The 17,476-nt window shown below is 49.6% G+C and overlaps 1 protein-coding gene across 1 annotated transcript in view; it reads right to left on the bottom strand.

The window, feature by feature from the left end:
• Nucleotides 1–2,115: 2,115 nt before the first annotated feature.
• Nucleotides 2,116–17,476, bottom strand: part of NAT8L (N-acetyltransferase 8 like) — a 32,966-nt gene continuing 17,605 nt past the window's right edge. Inside the window, exon 3 of the mRNA XM_054293948.1 lies at nt 2,116–9,619. Coding sequence (XP_054149923.1) covers nt 9,252–9,619 — 368 coding nt within the window. The 3' untranslated portion in view covers nt 2,116–9,251. The remainder of the gene's footprint in view (nt 9,620–17,476) is intronic.

Raw genomic sequence — 17,476 nt, 5'->3', positions numbered from 1 at the left:
TATCAGGTGCTGGATTTACTTTATTGACTTTGCAAATGCAATCAAGCTCAGAAAAGAATGAAAACCTACCATGGAGAAATTAATAGGCTGATTTCCTGACAAATTTGGCCAGTAGTGTTGTAAATAAGTGCAATAAAAATAATCTTTGAGACAGGACACCCTGACCTTCACCCTCATGAGGATTTCACCTATTAAAATGGGAGAAGTGGTAACTGTGGTACTTTCATTTGTGGAACAGAGGCTGTGAACCAGGGAGATGCTTAAGGGAATAAAGAGAGAAATGTCACAGAAAGCTCCATGAAAGACTTGGGAGATGAAGGAAACTTCAAACTGACTCCAAGCAGGCTCTGCAAAAGCTGAGCAGAAGGTGGGGATCTTGACACAAGGTGGGGATGGATGGATGGATGGATGGATGGATGGATGGATGGATGGATAGATGTAGATAGCTGGATAGGTAAGTAGACAGATGGAATATTTTGCAGCTGTTTGCCCAAGATAAAAGCAGTTTTGTGGGCTGGATGTTCTCAGCTGGGGTCCTCCCTGCCTGGTTCCAGCCTCAACCTTCTTCCTCTCTTTGGGAGAGCACCAAACCCCTGATGGGAGGCCATGCTTATGGCAGAGGCACAGCCTGGAGTGGGTCCATGCTGCTGCTTTGCTTTGGCTTTTTAGGAGGACCAAGGTGTCCATAGATGATGGCTGTGCTGAGAGCAACGGGGAAAGGGATCAGGTGGTCCAGAGCATGAGATATGTGCTGGGAACACAGGCATGGAGGCAGAGTCCTTGTCTCCATGAATTCTAATTTCTTTTCTGAAAAAATTCACCACAAAGGATGAAAGAAGTCAGGACAGGGATGTGGCCATGTGTGGCTAGTGGAGAGTTTGAACCCAATTAGCAGTTAATTGAGGTGCTTTAAGGCACACAGCACACTCACACTGCAGCAGCTTCTAAAACCAACTCAGCTCTTGTTGCCACTACTCTGTTATTAAAAACTAAACTAAAGCAGTTTTAAGGGTGGAGGGTTTTTTGGTTTTTTTTTGTTAGATCTGATATAAAATAAAGCTTGTGCACATACATGATTTTACAGCTGTTCTGCCCCCAGGTCGAATCCCAGAACTCACTGCTATCAGTGCCAGGAGGTGTTTTGTGTTCACCTCCTCAGAGTGAGATACAGCTATCAGGGTCTGCACCTCTGGGTAGGGCAGGGAAGTGACAGGGGCAGAGGCACAGGGCAAGGCATTAACTTTGTGCTCCACATCACTGCTGACTGCTCAGCTAGATAACCCTGCACATCCCACAGCCCCAGCTGCACTGCTGGGGGATGATGGCCCTGGGGTGCTGCCTGCAGGACCCAGAGCCAGGCTGCCAGGGACATACATGGTGCTGGGGAGGTGTCCCTCAGCTGCAGCATTCATAACTGCCACCAGAAACTGCTTTTCAGGAACAGACATCCCCAGAGGCTGTTTCAGCAGCAATCAGTTTATTTCAAATGCATCTCATTGTGACTGGAGGCTGGAGCCCCATTCCCACCCCAAAGGGAGGTCAGTGATTCTTGGCCTCACAGAGGTGCTCCAGAGAGGGTCAGAAAAGCCTTGTGAGGTTTCACAAACAAACAGTGGGGACAGCCCTCTGATGGGTTTCTACCTAAGGTAATGCACAGGTGTAGGCAAGAAAAAGGGGCCTGTGTGGCTTGGGGAACCCCAAGGATGCACCCCCACCATGAAAGTTTCCTCCTCAGTAACTCTCACCCCACCACCTTATGGCCTTGGTGGCAGAGAGCAGACACTGTGTGGTTTTGCTGTGTCCTCTGCTCCAGTGGCACATTCCTCAGGGCCACCTCTGATCCCTGGGGAGATTTGGGGTGAGTGCTCACCAGGCAGGTGGCTGGAGCAGTCAGGTCCCAGGCAGGGCTGTCTCCACATTACTGTGTGCAGCTTCTGGACATGGCAATATGAGCTGGAATAGCCTGGAAATACAATCTAAGGACAAGCTTGAGGCACCAAAAGATATCCCTGTTATCAATGGAAGCAGGAATGAGTGGTGTCTGCCCATCTGGAGCTGGGGAGCTGGAAAAGATTCAGGCACCATCTGCACATCAGTAACTTGACAGCAATACAGTTTAGGAAAAAACTGACATAAGTTTTAGATTTTATTCATTCGTACATTATTTACAGCAGTTGCTTTCATATTACAATTCTCTTTCATCTTTTCAGTTTTCACTTATAAAAAATTAACCAAATAAACCTTATATAACCAAATTTATCACAGCAGGTCTGGTTAATTTTCACAGTTACAGCGGCCATCAGGAACAGAACTTAAGTACCTACAAGTCACTTGTGCAGAGCAACCGGCCTGCCCCTGCCTGGGGACACCCTGCTGGCCCTGGAGAGCTGTCCCTGCCTGGGGACACCCTGCTGGCCCTGCAGAGCTGTCCCTGCCTGGGGACACCCTGCTGGCCCTGGAGAGCTGTCCCTGCCTGGGGACACCCTGCTGGCCCTGCAGAGCTGTCCCTGCCTGGGGACACCCTGCTGGCCCTGGAGAGCTGTCCCTGCTGGGGACACCCTGCTGGCCCTGGAGAGCTGTCCCTGCCTGGGGACACCCTGCTGGCCCTGCAGAGCTGCCTGGCTCCCGGGGCTGCACGGGGCCACGCTGGGGAAGCTGCAGCTCAAAGCCTGAAGCACACCAAGGGATAACGTGTACCCACCTTAGCACCTGCCACGCCTGGGGAATGGTTTGCATTGCTACCTTGATGCTATGCAAAGAGCTTTCCAACAGAGCTGGCTCCTGCTTCCCTCCACAGAAATGGGATCAATTGATTCTGTTTTCTGCCATTGCTGAGCCCCAGAATTGCAGTAGCAGAATGTCCTGGGGTACAAGGCTGTGGCAGTAAGTGTTCACCTTCCTCTGTGTGACTCTGACAGCTCTTCCTGATGTCTGTCTCTCCCACCAGGAATGGTATTTGCAGTAACTCACCCTTACCTGGTGAAAAGCCTGCACTGCATCAGGGCTGGCAATGCCCCAGCTCTAGGGACCCCACACAGGCAGGTTCTCTGCCAAGGTGACACCCAGCTCCAGAGACTGATGGCCTTCCCTGTACTTCATCCTGCTCCCCAGGTGCAACAGCATCCCTTAGAACACACACACAGTGTGCTCCTGACAGCATCACCTTCATGAACCATCTCCCTGGCTCTCCCCCACGTGCTCTTTTGCTTTCCAGTGGTAATTATTGCTGTTTTAGAGTGTGTTCATTTTTCTTTGAGGACTTGTAGCCACTTCCCATTACAGATACAGTACATACTATGCTGAACATAGAAAACACAAGACTCATTTCACATTGGTCTTGTACAAGGGGGAGGAGATGCAGAGTAAGAGGCTGTTTGGGGAAATCCAAGTTTCTTATTTAGACATGAGTGAGTAAGCCACTGCCTTAAACACAAGCAGTTCTGGGAAGCAATTCAGCCTGTTTGTTGTTGTTTTTGTTTTTTTTAACTGACATTGGACATTTTCCAAATGCATACCACACATCTGCTTAACACTACCAAAAATATTATTTTTTTCCTTTACTGCATTTGTCTCAAGAAGACTTTTGCTTTAATAAAATAACACAAGCACACAAACTGCTTAAAGCTAACTGCCCAGCACAATCATAAGTACAACTCACAAAGCAACTGATGCTTTGTTAAACCTAATTACATTTAAAAAAATCAAATATACATATTACAAGGCAAAAGGATTAAGCTTTGGAGGAAAAGAAATTGGAAACAATATTAGCTGTAAGTTCATTACACTTACATAGGAGTAGCTGCTTCTGCATTCAAATGTGTTATTTGTAAATAAATTTACAGTTGCATTATGTATTTGTTATGCTCTTGGTCTCACTAGGTCTGTCTTCTACTATTTAGATGTTAAAAGCATGTTCTCTCCCACAGGTGATCATGTGCAATACAAAGACAGCACTGAACAGTGACTTTTAACTGTGATCAAACTCCAAATGCTGACTTGGAGCTTGTTATTTTAAACAATACCGTGTTTTGACTAAACTCTCAGTTATCCAAATAATCTCCTGATTTACTTTCTATGAAAGATACTCCCAAGCACCATTCAGGTAGCAGGTTTTGGTGGGTGGGATTAGCTCTGTTGCATAGTCTCTATGACTGAGGGATGCAAGAGCACACCAATTTTTCCTCAAGATTCTATGTGGATCTATTTTGAGGGAGAAAAAAAGAATATTTTCCTTTTGCATTTTAAAGCTTACTTAACACTTAGCATTACTTCATTTTCTTTATGTGGTGCAGTATATTCCACTGCAAGACTCCAGTTAGTGTCCAATTAAAATGCCTTTATTAAGCTTTAAGTAGAGTGCGTACCAAGAGCATCACACCAGCACTAATGAAACACAGGCCCCAGCACACCCAAAGTGAGATTGTTAATTCAGAGGTAACCAGAGCTGGTTCCTGCCTTTGTGTGTTTGGTAATTTGGAAGTCCCTGCAGTTTCTATCCATTTGCACCTCAGCCAGCAAATCTGGTAAATTAAAAGGCAGCAGACCTGCATCACACACGGGTGTGGATCAGTGAGCAACAGCAGCAGCAAGGACTGAGACAAGGTTCTGCAAAGCCACAGCTCCCTTGGGAATTCTGACCATGGGACTTTCTGCTCTTCCAGATGGCCACAGCAAGGACAGGGCCCAGGACAGCCCTGGCACCAAAGCCTTTGTGCTCGTGCTGCAGGTGAGCAGCACCAGGACCCCACCAGGCACATCCCAGCCCCAGCAGCCTCTGCTGGCCCTTGGTCCTGCCTGCCCTCCCCAGGGACACAAATTCTGACAGCATGGCCTGAAGAATCACCCTCATTTGCCATGGGGAGGAACACAGGGTAGAACAACCCCAGGTCCCAGCCCCGGGGACAGATGTCCCCAGCGTCATTTGCCCCCTGCATTTGCTGAAAGGCAATTCTGAAATGAGTCCTGCAGGCTGCACCCATCCCCACAAAGCAGGATCACTTCTGGAGAAAGGTGAAGGCTTTCTCAGAGATAGCACCCCACCTAGGGACAGAGGGGAGGGAAAAGAGCAGCTTTCCACTGATGGCAATGCCCTGGACTTTTCTGCATCTCTCAGCAGAGACACAGGTGCCATTCCTAAGCATCTTGCAGGGGCTGTCTGCTGCACTGAGGGAAAACACAGCATAAATTTATAACAAATACAAATTCAAGGGTTTCAAGTCAGACTAGAAATCACTTTCTTTGTTGGCTTGATTGCTTAACATTATCAGCCTGGATCTGTTTAGGGGCCAAGCTTCCCAGAGAGCTTATTGCCAAATCTGACATGTGCTTGAGATGCCAGTTTGCTCAGGATGTGGAGGGAGTTCCCACTCCCTCCACATGGCCCAGGCTGTGCTGGAGGGCTGGGACAACCCCAAGGCTATGGATCTCAGCCACAGTAATGCAAATTTCCCCTTCTTTCCCATTTTCTTTTTTTTTTTTAATTTTTGGACATAACACCTAGTGCTTTCCGCTGAGAACAAAGGCTCTGTCCCAAGCCCCTCCAAACAAAGGACACTTGAGCAGTGTCTTGTGCACGGGGATTAGCAGAAAAAGCCCCAGTCTAAGGAGGGAGCAACCAGGTGAGGAAACTGCACCTCTGCAGGCAGCACGAGGGCTGTGAGAGCCCACCTGCACTGCAGAGTAAGAGCAGTGTGGGAAATGCCCTCACATGTCTAAAACATCCCCCATCTAAATCTGAACTGGTCTTACTTAACCACCACATTTACCAACCTTGGGCTCAAACCCAAGACACGTTCCACTCTTCCACACACTCCTGCCAATGTTGTCCTTGGAAAGAGAAACCCCCAAACTGACTCAGGAAAATCCCCTCCCATCTCACACTGATGTGGGTCTCTTGGAATCAAGACTCAAGGACTAGCAGGAGGTCCAGATCACCACCTCATCTGCTTGGGACCAATCCCACAACCACCTTGTGCTGCTCCTCACCCACCCAGCCCTGAGCTGGGATGGGGAGAGTCAGGAGAAGATGCTCAGGGCCTGAGAAAGGGCTGTGCTGATCTTTTCTAAGCACTTTGTTAAAACCTGAAAGATGCAGAGCGGAGGGATGGATCTGCCAAAGGCAGCTCAACCTCGCGTGTCACCCTGTGAGCTGCACTGTGGTCTGCCCAACACTTCCCTGGCAGCAGGTGAGCCTGGCTGGGCAGAACCCAGCACCCCTGACCCCAGAGCTGTGCCTGAGCTATGGCACTTAGGGAAACCTCCCATGAATGCAGACAGAACAACAGCATCATGTGGTGCTTTTAAGGCCAACCTTGGCAGCACCCCTGTCCCACTGCTTCCACCAGGGATGCAGCTCTGGCAGCCTGCGCCATCTTCCAAGGAGAGCAAATCCCAGCCTATTTGGCAGCCAGCCCTTTCCTTCAGAAACAAGCTGTCCTGGCTGGAGAGCTGGGAGCAACCAGCTGGACTTCTTCCAAAAAGCGTGGTCACAAAGCAACTGGCAGAAGCATTAAGGGAATAAATTTTCTTGGCAGCTACCGGCCAAGTGGCAACAACTCAATCCTTATCAGTGCATTTCCGTGTGCTGGGGAGGAATGCAGACAGCACCCCCAAAGCCACACCTTCCCAAAGCACCTCTTCCCCAGGAAACTCAACAGGTATTACAATCAGATACTGTAATATCATCAGGTAAAATTTACACGTTTTAGAAGAAAATACTGGTAAACCTGATGTTACTTCTGTGTCTGTGGGATCTGGTGGGATTTATTCCAGGTTTGGATTTTCTGACAGGATGTGGAGTTTTATTTCAAAGGCACAGGTATCAAATAAAACCAGCAACATTAGTTTAATTAAATAGCCTAATAAAAAAGTTAATGCTCAATTTAGACTTTACATATTCCTCCCTTATTAAGAGACTAGTTTTTGCTTTTTGTTTTTTTTACCCCTCTGGAAAGGTTTTAGTGCAGTGATTATATAGCAACAGAAAAATAAACTAAAAAAGGCACAAACTTTTGTGTTTTTCTTTCAACTTTTGCTAACACTTCATATTTGTCTGCTTTACTTCGGTTAATAAATCACTGAATGCAGCAAGAAAATATTCTGCCGATTTCTGTACACTATACAAGAACCCCTACCAACAGTACATTATTTCAGCTTCAGGAGAAATGTACAGCATAGAAAGACTTTTAAAAATATAGCGCCCCAAGAGAAATTTTGTTAATTAAACTCATGGTCTCTTGCTACAGTGTCCTTCACCATCCTCATTACCCCCTTATTGCTGGAACACACACTGGGACTCTGCCCCTCCACTCCTCACAGGCTGGACCCAGCCCAAGCCAAGCAATGAGAGGGCAGCTGGGGTTGTGCCAAATGGCTCCTCCATCCCCAGCACCAGTGCCTGGCCCATGGCCCTGGCAGGGATGGGCTGAGCCCCCTGCTCTCCATCAGCGCCACCAGCCGCATCTCAGTGCTGGGAAAGCCTCTGGCTGGAGAGGAAAGGGCAGCTCCTGGTAGGAGTGGGACAGACAGCCCCCCATGTCCAAGGTCTGTGCTGTCTGTCCCCCCATGTGCCCCAGGGCTCCTGTCCTCTCTCCACACCCCAAGGCTCCTTCCTTCTGCAGCTCTTCTGCTGACTCTTCCATTGTATTCACAAGCGTGGTTAACACATGCTCTACCCCTTCACCAACTTCATCACGGTGAGGTGGGGGGTTCCCCCCTCACCACACACATAAAACTTCATAAAATTACAATTGTTTTTCCCAGTAAATAAAGGGGTTTTCCCTTTCAATGTATTAGCAGAGCCAAACCCCTCTACCCACCTGAAATTAAGTGCAGCCAGAAATGGTTTTCTGTAATACCTCTGATACCACGCTTTAAAAATTAAAACCTACCAGTCTTCTTTTTCCCCAAGATGTAATTCATGCAAAGTTGCTATTTGTTTAAATAAGTTATAAAAGTTGATATCTCAGGCTAGAAGAAGCTGTAGTCTTGGTTATTCTTTAGTTGGCAGGCACTGTACATACATACCGGGTACAGACACATGCCGAATCTGCTTTGCATTGCTTTTTGCATTGTACAATTCACAAATCTGACATCATTAAAGCAGTTAATTACCTTTGATGGAAGGCTGCAGTGAGGCCATCTACATTTATCAAACAAGCAGCTGGTTAAGATAATAAGTACGCTCCCCCTCACCCTGGTGCTCCCCAAAATGCTATTATCTGTCACACGTTGCTTCTCTGAAGTGGTGAGATTTGGTGCGCACATTAATGTGCAAATGTGTTGCCATAGGAACTGCAGCCTCCATTACGCCTCAACGACACCATTCAGCAAAAGCCAAAACTAAAAATAACAACAACAACAACAAAAAAACCCCTTAAAAATAAGATGAAAACAAACAAAACCAAAACCCCAAAAGGCAGCAAAGAGAAAGTCCAACGCACATGCGGAGTCTGGCCCAGGACTGCAGGTTACGCGTGGCTACGGAACAGCGCAGGAGATGCTTAGGTTTGATCTTAACTTCACACTATGGTACAATGGGGCTCAGTTCAGCCGGTCCGAGTCTGTGCTGGCTTAGGAAGGAGGGGGAGCTGGAGCGGAGTCGTGGTTACGGATGCACCCAGGGTCTCTCAGACATTTGGCAGAATGAGGCACATCCAAAAAAAGTGCAATACCAGTGCCGTGGTGGCAGTGCGATGTGTTTGAGTGCGTGCGCTTCCCTCTTCATGCATTGTAGCAAGCGGGTTGGGGCGGAGGGGCAGGGTGCACCCCCCCACCTTTTCTCTATTAACCAGTAGGTTACGGTAAGAGGAATGCATATTCTACTTACTGGTGCGTGAAATACTGAAAACTGCATTCAAGTAATATTTCTGCACTATTATGAATGCATCACTATGTTATCTTACACCTGGAAAAGGAGAGGACTATGTACACCAGAGCAGTTGTACTATTTTGCAGTAAGTTTCTGTGCTTTACAGAGGTACCTGGGAAGGAGAGGCCGCTGCTCCGCCCCGCTGGGTCGCAGGACTCCCAGCACCACCACCTACAGCATGCGAGGAAGGGGCGCTGCTCGGCCGGCCCATCGAGCTGAACGGAGCAAACCAAAACGTGACGTGAGGGTACAAAAACTCTAACCCAAAATTGGCAAATCAATGGTGATGAGAAATAGAAGGATAATTTATTATTTTTGAAGGGGGAGGAAGGGGGGAAAAAAATACTTTTTTGTTTTGTTTTGGTTGGTGGGGTTTTTTTTTTTATTCTTCCCGCAGCTGCAGGCGGTAGCGGTGGTAGCGGACCTGGAAAAACATTCTCTCCAGTAAGGAGCGCGTCATCCCTGGCAGGGCGTAATGTTCGACGACACCCACGTGCTTGAAGCCCAAGGACTCGTAGAGCTTGTGGGCTGCCATCTTCACGGCCGTGGTTCCCAGCACGACGGAGGAGTAGTTGTTGAGCATGGCGAACTCCAGCACCTTGCGGCCCAGGGCCTTGGCGATGCCTTTGCCACGGTAGTTGGAATCCACGGACATGCGCCGCAGCTCCACCGTGTTGTCCTCCTCGTTGCCCCGCGCGGCCACGATCCCCACCACGTTGCCGTCCAGGACGGCAACCCAGAAGCAGGAGCCTGTGGGAGATAGAGCAGCACATGGAGTCATCCCCGACGGACAAGTGGCCATTGTCAAACACAACTCTGGGAGCAGGGCCTGGGGTCCAAAATCACATCACATCTGGCAACTAATGACCTCCATAAGAAAGGAACAAACACTCTTTCCCTGACAACGTGAAGGAAATGTTGTTTTCCCAAGGAAAATGCACAGGGCCTACAACCTCCTGTCAGGGAGTTGCAGAAAATGAGAAGGTCTCCCATGATCCTCCTTTTCTCCAGCCTGAACACCCCCAGCTCCCTCAGATGCTCCTCACAGAACTTGCGCTCTAGACCCTTCACCAGCCTTGTTGCCCTTCTCTGGATGTGCTCCAACATCTCAGCATAATTGAGGGGCCCAGAACTGGACACAGTACTCCAGGTGTGGCCTGACCAGTTGCTTAATATCTCAAGAAAGCCACTTTTCAATACAGCAGCCAATCATGGGCACTGAGAAGTCTCTTGCCCAGATGAAAAGCACTGACTTGCAGTGCTCTGGAGCAATATGTTTTCATCCAGAGGAAGAAGAGCCCATGACAGGAGAAACCCCCGGTGCAGGCAATGGGCTTCTTCCCAGCTGCTAAGCAGAAGAGAACCTGACTTGGGCAGCAGCTCCATCTTCTGCACCAACCCTTCTGACTGCTCCAACCCAAATGCATGGCACACCTCTGTAAGACCTGAGTTATGCAGCCCAGGGGGGCAAGGGACCACCCCTCCTGAAAAACCAGGGGAAACATGAGTAAGACAACTCAGTACACTTTCTCACTGGAGGAGAGCAAAGCATGGGGTGGTGGAAGGCACATTTGCAGCTGCAGTAGGAAAAGTGCACCTTTTGACTCCATGAAGCCATCCAAATGAGATGCCCCAGGTGCTCCCCTCTTCCCTGTGGCACAGTCCAGCTTCCAAGGAAAAGCTGGCTACAAACAAGGGGCAGGGAACCAGCCCAGGTTCACCTCAGCACACTGGGCTCATCCTCACATTCAGAGGAATGTGCAGCTCCAGCAACACTCACTCTTGTTCCCACTGTGGGCAAGTCATCATGCTGCTGCTATCTAGGTCAACAGCTAATTTTTAAAACACCAGGGCCCATCTTGACCCATTTATCACGAGCAGTGGAGATGTCTCTGCTCCGCTGCCACGCTGACAGCGCAACTTGTTCCCCAGCGCTCGCTCGGATCTCAGAACGTGATTCATTCAAACACGACCCCAGACAAACACCTACAAGCACTGAAATCAAGCAGCCACCCTCCCTCTGCATACAAATTGCGGGGTGGAGAGCTCACTGCTGGTCTTTAAGTGCTCATCACGTGGTGGCTGAGCCCAATTCACTCCCCAGCCCATCCATCACACCTCTGGCCACACGGCGAGCACACCAAACATAAGGGTCACAGTGATTCTCACCCTACATGCATGGCTACCACTCCTGCAGTGTAATTCCACAAAGGAGGTTCAGGAATTTCCCCACACTTGGGGAGCTGGGTCTCCATTCCTGGGGCAGCCCCCAAAAATGCCCTGAAGCAGCCATCAGCTGGTGTCCACCGGGCTGCAGCTGGTGGCACAGTTGTCACATCCCCCTCATCTAGCCCCATCCACAGCAACTCCTCCTGGAGCTGCTTCTTCAGCAAGTCTGCCTCATTTCCCCTCAAACCAGAGAAACAACCTGGGTTCCTCTCAACCCGAGATTACACAATTGCTTCCACGACTACTTCCCACTTTTATTCCTTATTTTCTCCTCTCAGCAAGCACCTCTTCTCTGTGCCCACCAAACCTGAGAGGCTGCTAAAGCTCACTCAGCAGCACTTCCCACATTTGTAAAATGGCACGTTTCTGGTACTTTGGGGTATTCTGAATATTTAAAACCCAAATTTGGACACACCCGCTACCACAGAGCCACCAAACCTTTCACATTCCCAGCCCTCTGACCACCCTGTCCATACTCCCACCCCTGTCCATCCCAGCAGGGACTGGACCTGGTTACAAGCAGCATGACAGCAAACCTGCACTCCTTGTTAGTTGTTAGTTTTTACTCACAATTTTAAAGCTTAATTATAATGATTTTGAGTTCAACACGAAAAGAAATAGTATCTGGCAAATGTCCCAGTGTGTTTTGTGCACACAACACTTATAATTAGCCACAGACAGGACACATCTGCTCAAACAATGAGAGTTGTATTCAGCTCTCCTTTACACAAACGCCATCAGTCCCCAGGACTTCTACCCTGCTGTCCTCCTCGTGTCTGTGTCTGCTCCAAGGATCTCCAGCAGCCAGTTCCTTCAGGCTGCTGAAGACACCTCAAGCTCCCAAAGGTGGGAACAAGCCCAGGAACAGCTTTCCCCCATGGGGCTGTCAAATCCCTCCTCCAAGCAGCTGCATTCCATTGGGATGGGGACTTGCCCCTGAAAGCTGTCCTGGGATTCACCACATGCTGCCAACCCTGGACTGAGACTTCCTCTCCTCTGGGAAAACCCTCCAGTTCCACAGGAAGAAGGTCCTCACACTGGTTTTTACCCAGGCTCAACTAGATGACCTCTAAAGGTCCTTTCCAGCCCAAACCATCCTATCCTATGATTCTATGTTTTCCACAATGCCAGCCAGCTGCAGCTCCTCACCATACCCACTCTTCCAGCAGCACTTAACCCTGGAGCATGGTGGAAGCTGCCTGGAAAAAGCACCTGGCACTGCCACATCCCAGGGCTGGGAGAGGGTCTCCTCCTGACCTTCTCTGGGCTGAGGATACTGACTCAGAGCACAGCTTGTTTTTGCACTGTTTCATACCTAGGATGAAACAAAACTAACTTCATCTCAGCTGTCAGTAATGAGCAACAGCCTTGTTTGCAGGGCTATTATTAGCAGGAGCTGACGTTTTACTCTCTCACATGCTATCTGAAAATAATCACTGCTGCAAAGATAAACACAGACCCTGACAGCTACAACTCTCCCTGCCCTTCCAGATACTCATCTCATGGCAGCATCTCTACCTTTGCCTTCATCCTCACTTGCCTCCACCTTCTGCCAACCCATCATTGTGGTCACCCAAAGCCCTTCCAGCTCACTCCAGCATCTGTTCTTCATGGACATCTTCCATTTAACCACAGCTGCCCTGGGAACACCACTCTGAAGCACTGGAGGCACTTTCCAGAGGCCCCATCTGCTCCCAGCCAAACACCAAGCACTCCCTCCTGACTCCTTCTGGGCTGCCAAAAGCAAAAGTGAGGAGAAGCAGACATGGAAAACCCACTACCACCCTCCCTTAGCTCTCTCCTCTTCCTCAGCTTGCTGCCTCACCACACAATGTTGACATCAGGAGCTCACATCACAGACTAAAGATAGAATAAAGAAAGATTTGGGTTTTTTTACCATGAGGGTGGTGAGGCACCGGCACAGGCTGCCCAGAGAAGCTGTGGCTGCCCCATCCCTGGAAGTGCTCAAGGCCAGGTTAGATGGGGTTCTGAGCAACCTGGTCTGATGGAAGATGTCCCTGCCCATGGCAGAGGGGTTGGAACGAGATGGTCCTGAAAGGTCTCTTCCAACCCAAACCATTCCATTAAAAAACCACCTTGTGATGCACCCACCTATGAAAAAAGGCACTAAATGACTGTGATGTGCCTGCCAAGGAACACAATTTCAGCTTGCTCATGCTTCACAGCAAGGTCAGACATGGTTGCTCAGCTGATGGCATCCAGAGCCTGAAAGCACACAAGATGGCACTGTCTTTCTGCTCTAAATTTAAGGATGGTTCCCTTAAATTTAGAGGAAGACCAAAGAGGGTATTCTTCTAATCCATCTACCCAACTCCCACAGCACAGGGCTGCCTTCAGAGTCTTGCTGACACACCACCCCAAGGATGTGACACCAAGGATGTCCCCAGAGTAGTGGCACCATGCTGGCCACATATCCTCCCCTCCTGCCCAGGCTGCCATGGAATCCTCTGGCTGTGCCTGCAGCCTCCTCTCCCAGCCTCCCCCACTGCCATGAGCTGCACAGCTCTCCCCCACGCAGCCGACGAGGATGGATGGTGGGTGAAAATAAATTCATTTATTTTTGCTGCAAATTCTTCTACACCTTTTGATGAATAAAAGGCCGGTGGGTGGATGGGTGGAAAGACTGGAGCCAAAAGCAATAGCAGAGTAGTGCTAGAAGGGAGAGGGGACAGGGACAGCAGCCTTCCTCACCAGCATGAGTCCCACATGACTGACTATTGCAGGATCCAACAGCCTTCTTAAGCCTCAGCAGCCCCAGAATTGTGTTGCTCTGAAAAGGCAAAGCTCTGTCTTCCACATGCTTTTCAAATACATTGCTTTCTAGAAAATTCTAGTATTCCCACAAGAGCAAGCAAACCTTTGCTGCCCCAACACTTGTGTGCTCCCTAGTGCCAGCACCTGCACACTGAGGGGTGAGGGCTGAGGCAGGTAAAACCTATCCCTGTTTTCCTTAGGGCTGGGGAGAGGACCCAGCAGATCCTGGGGCCACCACTGGCTGTTGGTGCTAATTTTGCATGGATGCATCCCTGTGGGAAGGAGTTTTCCTTGGAAGCTCAGCACAGACAAGCATGGAAATCTTGCCCAGAGGCATGCCAGTCTTCTCTCCTTTTCTTCAGGGGTGGCACTGCTATCTGTGCAGCCAAGCTCTCATTAATTCTTAGAGGCTTATGCATGGAACATAACTTCTAGACAGACATGCAACTTCTTAAGAAAATATCCCTTCAAGCAGAGACTGTGACTTTCAATTCTGCTTTGGCATGTCACAACAACACAAATGTGAGCAATTTCCCTGCTGGCTCAAAGCTGTCACAGGTGATGTCCCTGGAGCATCATCCAGCAAAGGGACTGGCAGTTTCCATCACCACTGCTGGGAACCCACCAGGATAGCACCAGCTCCTCTGCATCCTTACAGCAGAGGCAGGAAAGCACCCTGCACAGGGCAAACCCCTCTCCTACATTTTCCTCCAGGCTGTTATGAAGGGGCAAAGGGAAGGAAAAACATCCAAATACCAAAAAACTCAAAATAATTTCTGCACTTCCCATAGGACAGGGTCTGCAATTGCCTGTGTTCCATGCTCTTAATATACCTACACAAAGGCTTGCCAAAAGTGACAGGCTTGCTCATCCCAGAGATCCAAAAGCTCCCTGACTCCTCCCTGTGACCCCTGGCTGCAGCACAGCCTGGTGTGACACCACCACACAGAAACACCTGCACAGAGGAGGCACAACATGCTGTCACATCATGGAGCTTCGAGTGCTTGCCCTTGCAGTCACTTGTTCAGCCTGCTGTGCCACCTTTTGTTGTGATTGTGGCCAGAGCAGCAGCCCTTTGTGCTAAGCAGGGGTGGCCCAAGCAGGGCAGTACAGAGGGAATCTGGACCCAGTGCAGAGCTGGTTTTACCTGTTCACCAATAACCTGCTAAAAAGCCCCAAAGTTCAGTGTCTGGGCTCTCCTCCTGCCAGCACTATTCACATACATCACTCTAACAGACAAGCTGGACATGGCAGCAAGTGAACAGAGTCCCTAGCCCAAAGCTGGCTGTGCTGTGACTGTGTGTGGCTGATGTTGCTTAAATTCCTGCCCTTTTATCCTGTCTGGGTCTTGAAGAAGGAGAATAGGAATCTCCCAGCACTCAAGGCAACACTCCCTCCTCCTTGCCCTTCATCCTTGGTGAAACACAGGGCAGAGCAGCCGAGTCACATCAGCATCAGGGGAGAAAGGAGGCTCTTCTGGGGACAGCCTGGCTGCTGGGATGTGAATGCTGCTGGCAGGAGGGCACAGACAGGGCACATCAGCTGCCACCCAGCCAGACACAGGCAGCCTGGGTGCAGGGACCAACCAAGGACAGGCAGCAGCTGCCCCTGTCACTGACTACAACTGCTCAGCTAGCCAGGATGGGGAGGGATTTCTCTCTGTGTTTATGAGGCATGCCATTATCCTATCATCCCTCGTTCCCTCCATCTTTCCCAAGTGTTGAGTTTCTCTCCTTTCCACCTTTCTAGTTTCCCTTGGCTTCAGGCAGGGCTGCATGACAGCTCCCACAAGTTCTGCTAGTAACTCTACACTTGACTTCAGTTAAAAGGCTTTCCTAGAAGGGTCCTACAAAATAATGGCATTTTAGTGAAGTTTATGGCTATGAAAACTGAGTGAGATGCAAGAGATCCTGACTCCAACACTCCTGACATCCATGAGCATCCCTCTGCATCAGACAAGGCCCAGGTGTGGGGGAACAAAATATGTCAGGGACACAGGAATTATCCATGCATGAAATAAGAAATGCTGTGGGACACCTTCCTCCCCATAAATAAGCCCACAATTTACCACTGCAGGACACATTGCCCTGTTATAAATAATTCCTGGCTGGAGAGCACAGGGCAGTGCATCTATATGCCAAGGGTGGGTGACATCCCTTGATTCATGGAGCATCTGGGCAGCAGGCAATGAGATCACCTACAAAGCATGAAAAGAGATAGATGGTTTGGTTCTGAGCAACCACTTCATCTACTTCTCCATCGACCTCCTTTTCTATCCTTGCTAGGTTTCACCTGTGTTGTTACCAAGGGCTGAAGGTACTTGCCGCAATCACAAAGCTCAGCCAAAGCCTCTGGAGTTGCAAGCAGCAGGGAATCAGTGGGATGACAGTGACATCCAGCATTCAGTCTGCAACACAGCCACAGGGCAGATCCATGGACATTTGCTACCAGAAACACTGTGACCCCAACCCAGCACAGCAGTGGGTCTCAAACCGCCCCAGGAGACAGGAGTGCAGAGTTGGCCTCTGAGCTGATAAACCTGAGCATGGAATGAGAGGCAGGGTGATGGGGTTTGGACTGCAGGAACTGCTGCCCTAAGCACCAGTGCAAGCCACAACCATATCTGCATTCAGAGTGGTATGTGCTGTACCATGCCAGGGCTGACAAGCCTGGAGCAGCAGCACATCTGCAAAGGTGATGGCCCCACTGCAGCTCTACCTGCACCTGGGGGAGGAAAGGGTGGTGGGGTTGCAATTTAGAGTAACAGTATGAAAACTTTCATGGAGCTGGTGCAGCCCCAAAAGCACCCAGCTACTCCAACACAGGTATTCCATTTTGGGGTGCCAAGCCCCCAGAAAACCCCTAAGATGCTGATGGCTAGCTATAGCTTACTTTCACGCTCATATTTTGACAGGAAAAAAGAAAAACATATTCTGCAGCAAAGGGACTTCAGGAAGTGGCCAGGTTTGGTCCTAAATAGCATCTCCTGGGGAGATAACCCAGCAGGCATTTCTAATCTTCTTAAAACCTTTGCTTGAAGCCTCACCCTGTTCCTGTGAAGCACCTTTCCAACAGCTCCTGCCCACGCACCTCACTCCCGGCAAGGCTTTGGAGCGCCCAGCCCGGATCAATGCGAGCTGTCAGTGGCCCTGCCCCATGTCAGCACTTCACTGGTTGGTTCTGCAAACATGCTGAAGTCCCCTGGGGCCCAGAGTGTCACCACGTGTGACAGCACCCGAGGGGGTGCTCAGCAAAGCCCCGGGAAGTGCTGGGCACTGGCAGGAGCAGGCTTTTGATGAGACAGCCAGAAACCCGGGCGATGCCGCAGATGGGATAAAGACAGCCCTTCCAGCACATTTCAGAGGCTGCTATATTAAGAAGTGTAACAGCAGGACTTGAAAAAATGAAGATTTTCAAAATGATATCAGGCTCTTTTTGCTGGCCATGCTGCACCTTGAAAAGCAAAGACTGTAACAAAGCCGGTGTATAACAACTGTTCAAGCAAAAGCTGCAGAAGCAGTTGTGGGGGATTGGGAGCAGCCTGGTTATCTGGACAGATGTAGCCTGGCCCATCACTCTGCTCTCTGCTGCTGAAAAGGATGA

The sequence above is a fragment of the Melozone crissalis genome, unplaced genomic scaffold (assembly GCF_028551555.1).
Source record: "Melozone crissalis strain CALT ecotype California unplaced genomic scaffold, PUWL_Pcris_2 ptg000006l_1, whole genome shotgun sequence".
Taxonomy (NCBI): Eukaryota; Metazoa; Chordata; class Aves; order Passeriformes; family Passerellidae; genus Melozone; species Melozone crissalis.
The sequence above is the reverse complement of the archived record's forward strand: the minus strand, read 5'-3'. Positions and strand labels throughout refer to the sequence as shown.